This window comes from Patiria miniata, unplaced genomic scaffold (assembly GCF_015706575.1).
Source record: "Patiria miniata isolate m_02_andy unplaced genomic scaffold, ASM1570657v1 HiC_scaffold_1, whole genome shotgun sequence".
Lineage (NCBI taxonomy): Eukaryota > Metazoa > Echinodermata > Asteroidea > Valvatida > Asterinidae > Patiria > Patiria miniata.
Window position 1 is genome coordinate 35,508,125 of NW_024037047.1, and position 6,545 is coordinate 35,514,669.

At 47.0% G+C, this 6,545-nt stretch overlaps 1 protein-coding gene across 1 annotated transcript; it reads left to right on the forward strand.

Moving 5' to 3' along the window:
- Positions 1-6,238, forward strand: LOC119733202. Its single transcript, XM_038206792.1, has 2 exons — positions 1-171; positions 635-6,238. Exon 2 carries the CDS (start codon positions 794-796, stop codon positions 6,236-6,238), a length of 5,445 nt encoding a protein of 1,814 aa, XP_038062720.1. The 5' UTR covers positions 1-171; positions 635-793.
- Positions 6,239-6,545: the final 307 nt, after the last annotated feature.

Sequence of the window (6,545 nt, forward strand, 5' to 3'; positions counted from 1 at the left end):
TGCGGGTAGGAAAGTTTTCCAGTTCGTTCGTGACGTCATAGGCGTGGAATTTTCTTGGTCAACAGAGGGCGCTCTCAGCGCGCCAGCATTGTCACATATTTTTGTCAAGTTTGTAGAAATCCGTCAAAAGGTTCCTTTGATTTTGCATCATTATTCGATACGCCCAATGTTGTGAGTACTTATAATTGTTTAGAGATTTAGAAAAAGGGTTAAAGATAATTGTGTATAAAGGGGGGTAATAATTATGGTCATTAGATATAGTTATTTTGGGTCAACTTTTGGGGATAAAATTTGGGTAGAATTAGCGATGCACGTTTTATACACGTTTACTAAATAATGCACGTGACACATGATTCTCACATCAGTTTCATCAGTTTATATGGATTACTGTCAACCAAGGTTAATTTTGGAGACTTGGATATTAATTTTAATGTAAACATTGATGTACTAAGGCACATACATGTAGTTTTTAATGAGGAAATAATTCACGCTAGACACAATTTCATGAGTTTGGGGATCAAATCAGTCAGTTTAATTCATTTAGTTCATATTGTAATTGATTCATTTATATGCAGGTACATTTTGACATAATTTTAGAGACTTATTGTATTTTTTGGTTTTATATTAATTGCAGATTGAACCGCATCCGCATTCAACTTCTGAGTGTACAAAACCCGTCACACATTTTGCTATTGGTACAATACATGGGAAACAGTTAAATCGTCATCAAAGGAGTCCTTTTTTGTTGTCATCCGTCACATTAAGTTCAATAACAGCGTCATAAATCGACAACATGAGTACTACGTCACCAAGTCATGAAGATGATGTCAAGCCGGAAGATTCGGCCAGTCAGTGCAGCCATACGACAAGCACCTCATCCAGCAGAAGAGCCAGAATGGAGGCCATGGTGAGGAGTGCTGCACTTCAAGCAGAAGTTGAAGCTCTTAAAGAACAACAAGAGCTTGAGCTACAGGAATTGAGGCTCCACCAAAGGAGAACTGAGCTTCAAATGAAAACCAAGCTCAGCTGTGCAGAAGCGGAGGCAAAAGTTTATGCCCAGTTCGATGACGAGAAAACAAGCCCAGTTTCTCCATCTCAGTCAACACCATCTCCCCCTGATGAAGACTCCCCATCGCAGCCCGATCCATCACCGCATGATGATGATACAAGCGGTGACACAGTCCCATACCCCATTGAAGATCATCAATCGTCAACGCCGCAAGAAACGCCACCCCCTACCGAAGCCATCAATGAGATGTTGCGACAATCAAAGCAACAGCAGCAGAGCCTCATTGAGACATTGCAGTTACCGAAAGCAGAGCTGATGTGCTACGAAGGAGATCCCCTCAAGTTTTGGGAATTTTGGAGAGCTTTCGAGGTGAATGTAGACAGCACGACAATAAGCAACGCTGCCAAGCTGACAAGACTTCTTCATTACTGCAAGGGGGAAGCACGCAGAGTGATTCAAGCATGCTCTGTGATGGAGTCGACACAAGGTTATGCTCGAGCCAAAACCTTGTTGAAGGAGAGATTTGGAAACAAATATAAAGTTGCTGATGCATGGATGAAGAAAGTCACCCGAGGCCAAACAGTGTCACCCCATGATGGAAAAGCCATCAGAGAAATGGCAGATGAGCTGAAAGTCTGCTACGAAACCCTCCAGGCTATGGGCTACGAAAATGAGATGGCACACCAGAGTTTTCTGAGAGACATTGTTGAGCGCTTGCCCAACTACTTGCGCTATCGATGGGTCCGAAAGGTCAGAGACCTCGAAAGGAAGGAAGATCGAATGCCAAAGGTGAAGGATCTTGTGGCCTACATAGATGATGTAGCAGAAGAGGAGAATAACCCTGTGTATGGTACATCTACTTGGGAGAGAAGCCGTGATGTTCCTCAGAAAAGACGCACACAGCCGAGACAGAAGGGGTCCTTTGCAGTGGCATCTGTACCAGAGAGAGTAGTCACCAGAGAGTGTTCTCTATGCAAGGGAGAACACACCCTATTTGGTTGCCAGCAGTTCAAGGCAAAATCACCACAAGACAGGCTGAGTTATGCCAAGCAAGAGAGATTGTGCTTCAACTGTCTGCGCAGAGGTCACATGACATCAGCGTGCAGGCTGAACAGGACATGTACTGTTTCTGGTTGTGGAAGGAAACATACGAAATTCCTTCACATCCCGCAGACAGTGCAACAGCATGAAGAAGCAGCGTCCCAAGCCAACACATCACTAGATGCCCCGGTACAGAATGGCTACATTGATTCAGCCGCTGAAGCAAGTTGCAGTAACGTCACAGGGGCCGGCAGGACCGTGCTGCCCATTGTCCCTGTTCGAGTGAAAGCTGCCGGCGGCAGTGTCTTCATCCGCACCCATGCATTGTTGGACACTGGTTCGACAAATACATTCTGTACAGAACACTTGGCACGACAGCTTGGAGTTGAAGGGGCCAAACAAAGGCTCAACCTGACAACACTTGACAAGATGGGCAGCTCCATAGACACCACAAGAGTGAGCTTGATTGTGGACTCGGGACCAGCCACAGACCGTATAGAGTTGCCAAATGTGTTCACCAAACACAAGATCAACATTCAGAGTACCCACATGGCCAAGATGGAAGAGATAGCTGGACTACCCTACCTGCAGGGTATTGACCTACCGTTTGCAGGCGAGAATGAAGTTGGACTCCTGATTGGTCAAGATATTCCGAGAGCACTGATGCCTCTCGAAATAAGAAGAGGAAAGGCAAAGGACGGACCCTATGCTGTGCGAACGGCATTGGGATGGTCGCTACATGGCCCAGTGAACAAAGTCGGCACAACAGAGCAGAACACTCATGCTACCTCTACCTTCATTCAAGGAGACATCGGCCTGGAAGAACAGGTTCATAAGTTTTGGAAGCTGGAGGCATCCGATACACTACATGATGAAAGAGGCATGTCAGTGAACGACCAAAGAGCTCTGAAGATGTGGAAAGGTGGAATAAGCATTGATGGAGGACATTATCAGTTACCAGTGCCATTCAAGCGTCATCCTCCATGCCTGCCAAATAATCGGTGGTTAGCAGAACAGAGGTTGCAGAGTCTTGCAAGAAAGCTTGGCAAAGATGACAGTCTCCGTCGTAAGTACCAAGAAGGCATCGAGGACTTACTCAAGAAGGGGTATGCTGAGGAAGTAGAGAAACAAGAATGTCAGTCTGAAGATCAGGCTATCTGGTATCTTCCTCACCATCCAGTTTTTCACCCCATGAAACCCGACAAACTACGCATCGTGTTCGATTGTGCAGCTAAGAGCGGAGGTGTGTCTCTCAATGATGAAGTTCTGCAAGGGCCAGATCTGACAAATAAACTTACCGGAGTCTTGCTGAGATTCAGACAGGGACCAGTCGCCTTCATGGCAGATGTGGAGGCCATGTTTCATCAAGTTCGAGTACCAGTGGAAGAACGAGATGTGTTGAGGTTCCTATGGTGGCCATCCGGCGACATGACTCAACAACCAAAGGTGTATCGGATGTGTGTGCACCTGTTCGGCGGGACCTGGAGCCCCAGTTGCTGCAATTTTGCACTGCGCCAAACAGCCGATGATAACCAAGACCAGTTCAGTCCTGAAGCTGTAGAAATTGTGAAGCGCAATTTCTATGTTGACGACTGCCTGGTTTCCGTCGAGTCTGAAGAGAAGGCTGTGAATCTATCGGATGAGCTGAGAAATCTGCTGCAAAGAGGCGGATTCAAATTGACCAAGTGGCTGAGTAACAAACCAAGTGTCCTGAAGTCCATCCCTACTGAAGAACGATCCAAGCAGTTGAAGGGTCTTGACCTAAACCTTGATGCTCTACCTGTTGACAGAGCCTTGGGCGTCAGCTGGGATGTTGAAAGAGACTGTTTGGGATACAAGTTGTCACCTAAGGACAAGCCCCTGACGAGACGTGGGCTATTGAGCATTGTGTCATCAATCTATGACCCCCTGGGATATGCCAACCCGTTCATCCTGAGAGCGAGACTGCTACTCCAGGAGCTGACAAGAATGAAGCTGGGATGGGATGATCCAGTGCCAGAAGAGCACCGACAAATATGGCAAGGTTGGTCAGAAGAGCTAGCAGAGATGAAGGAGTTTGAAGTTAACAGATGTGTGAAGCCACATGGCTTTGGCACAGTGACAGAATACCAGTTGCATCATTTTGCAGATGCCTCAGAGAAGGCTTATGGAGCAGTGTCCTACCTTGTCATGAAGAACACCAGCAGTGAGCTACACAGCAGTCTGGTGATGGCCAAGTCTCATCTAGCGCCATTAAAAACAATGACGATACCTCGTCTTGAGCTTGCAGCAGCGACCCTTGCTGCTAAGCTTGATGTTGCAGTGAAGAGAGAGTTAGATGTACAGGAACTGATCTACTCGACATTCTGGACAGATAGCACCATTGTGCTGCAGTACATTCGAAGTACAGACGGGAGGTTTCGCACATTTGCAGCCAACAGGATAGCTACCATACATAATGCATCAGAAGCAAGTCAGTGGCATTATGTAGACACAAAGTCAAACCATGCTGATGACATATCAAGAGGGATGTCAGCCGGTGAGCTTAAGAAGAGCACAAGGTGGCTACAAGGACCAGAGTTCCTCCTAATGCCACAAGAACACTGGCCAAAGGAACCACAAGTTATGGAACCCCTAAGACAGAGTGATCCGGAGCTTAAGAAAAGCAAGGAGCAAGTGCAGATATTTGCTGTAGATTCCGAAGAGAACAAGGCGACAGACAAACTACTCCAACACTACTCATCGTGGCACGGGCTAAAGAAGGCTGTAGCATGGATCTTGCGAGTGAGAGAGTACTTGCAGAACAAGAATGGACGTGTGCCAAGTGACATGAAGAAGCCACTTACAGTAGATGATCTTGACAAGGCAGAACAAGCAATCATCAGACACGTTCAACGACAAGCCTACACAGATGAATACCAGACACTGCACACAACCGCCAACCCTGTGAAGAAATACAGTCCTCTCTACAGACTGGACCCAAAAATCAACAGTGAAGGAGTGATGTACGTCGGAGGGAGATTGAAGAATTCCAAGCTGCAGACACAAGAAAAACATCCCGTCATCCTTCCAAAGAAGAATCACATTGTCAAGCTATTGGTGAGACACTTTCATGCTGTATCGGGTCACTCAGGGAGAGAGCATGTAATGTCATTAATGAGACAGCAGTACTGGGTGATCGGAGGAAGAACCACAGTACGACAGGTGTTGCATGATTGTTTTGTGTGCAAACGCCGATCAGCTTCACCCAGCATTCAGAAGATGGCCAATCTACCTGAAGACCGAGTAACCCCTGAGAAACCGCCATTCAACTACGTAGGAGTAGACTGTTTTTTGCCATTTTTGGTCAAGCAAGGCCGAAGTCAAGTGAAAAGATACGGCTGTATCTTTACCTGTTTGGCGATTAGAGCAGTTCACATCGAAGTTCTGCATTCTATGGAGACCGACTCCTTTCTCAATGCCTTGCAGCGATTCATGGCCAGACGCGGTCAACCAGAACTTATCAGATGCGACAACGGCACCAATTTTGTCGGAGCTGAGCGTGAGCTGAGGGAAGGGATCAAACGATGGAACAAGCAGCAGGTCCATGAATATCTTCTTCAAAAGGGGATCAGATGGAAATTCGACCCACCGGCAGCGTCCCACATGGGAGGACCCTGGGAGAGACAGATCAGAACAGTCAGGAAAATTCTGAACACTGTAATGAAGCAGCAAGTTCTGCATGACGAAAGCCTATCAACCATGATGTGCTTGGTTGAATCAGTGATCAACGGACGCCCACTTACAGTAGTATCTGATGACGCGAGAGATCCAGAACCCTTGACGCCAAACCATCTTCTCCTGTTGCGTCAGAACAGCGCATTGCCAGTCGATGTATTCCAGAAGCAAGACCAGTTCAGCCGTAAAAGGTGGCGACATGTGCAGTATCTTGCGGATGTCTTTTGGCGCAGATGGATACGAGAGTATCTACCCACACTGCAGCAGAGAGGCAAGTGGAACGAGCCAGTACGGAACATTGAGGTCGGAGACATCGTTCTCATTGTTGAGGATCAACCGAGAAACCAGTGGTCCTTGGGGAGAGGAGTCGAGATCTACGCTGGTGAAGACAAGCTGGTCCGATCGGCAAAAATAAAGACAAGGTCAACCACACTCGTCAGGCCCATCCACAAGCTATGTCTGATGGAGTCTGCAGAAGCCAAGGAGAGATGAGGTATCAACCTTTATATTGGAGTGCTTTACACCAGTTTTGGAGTACCGAGTAGGCAAGAGGAGAGTATCAGTGTGTCATTTGTGGAATTTGCACATGTAAATGATGTCATGCATTGAAGTATGACAGAGGTACGAGCCTAGCGCCGCCTCTTTTTTGAGCCTTTGAATTGGCCACACTCCACCCTACATGTATCAGGCTGAATCGCACACCCGTGGAGCACCGGAACAAGTCAAGAGAGAAACAGTCATCTCGGACAATCGAACATTTCTGAGTTGGACTGCACAATCTTCGAGAACATTGCAAGAC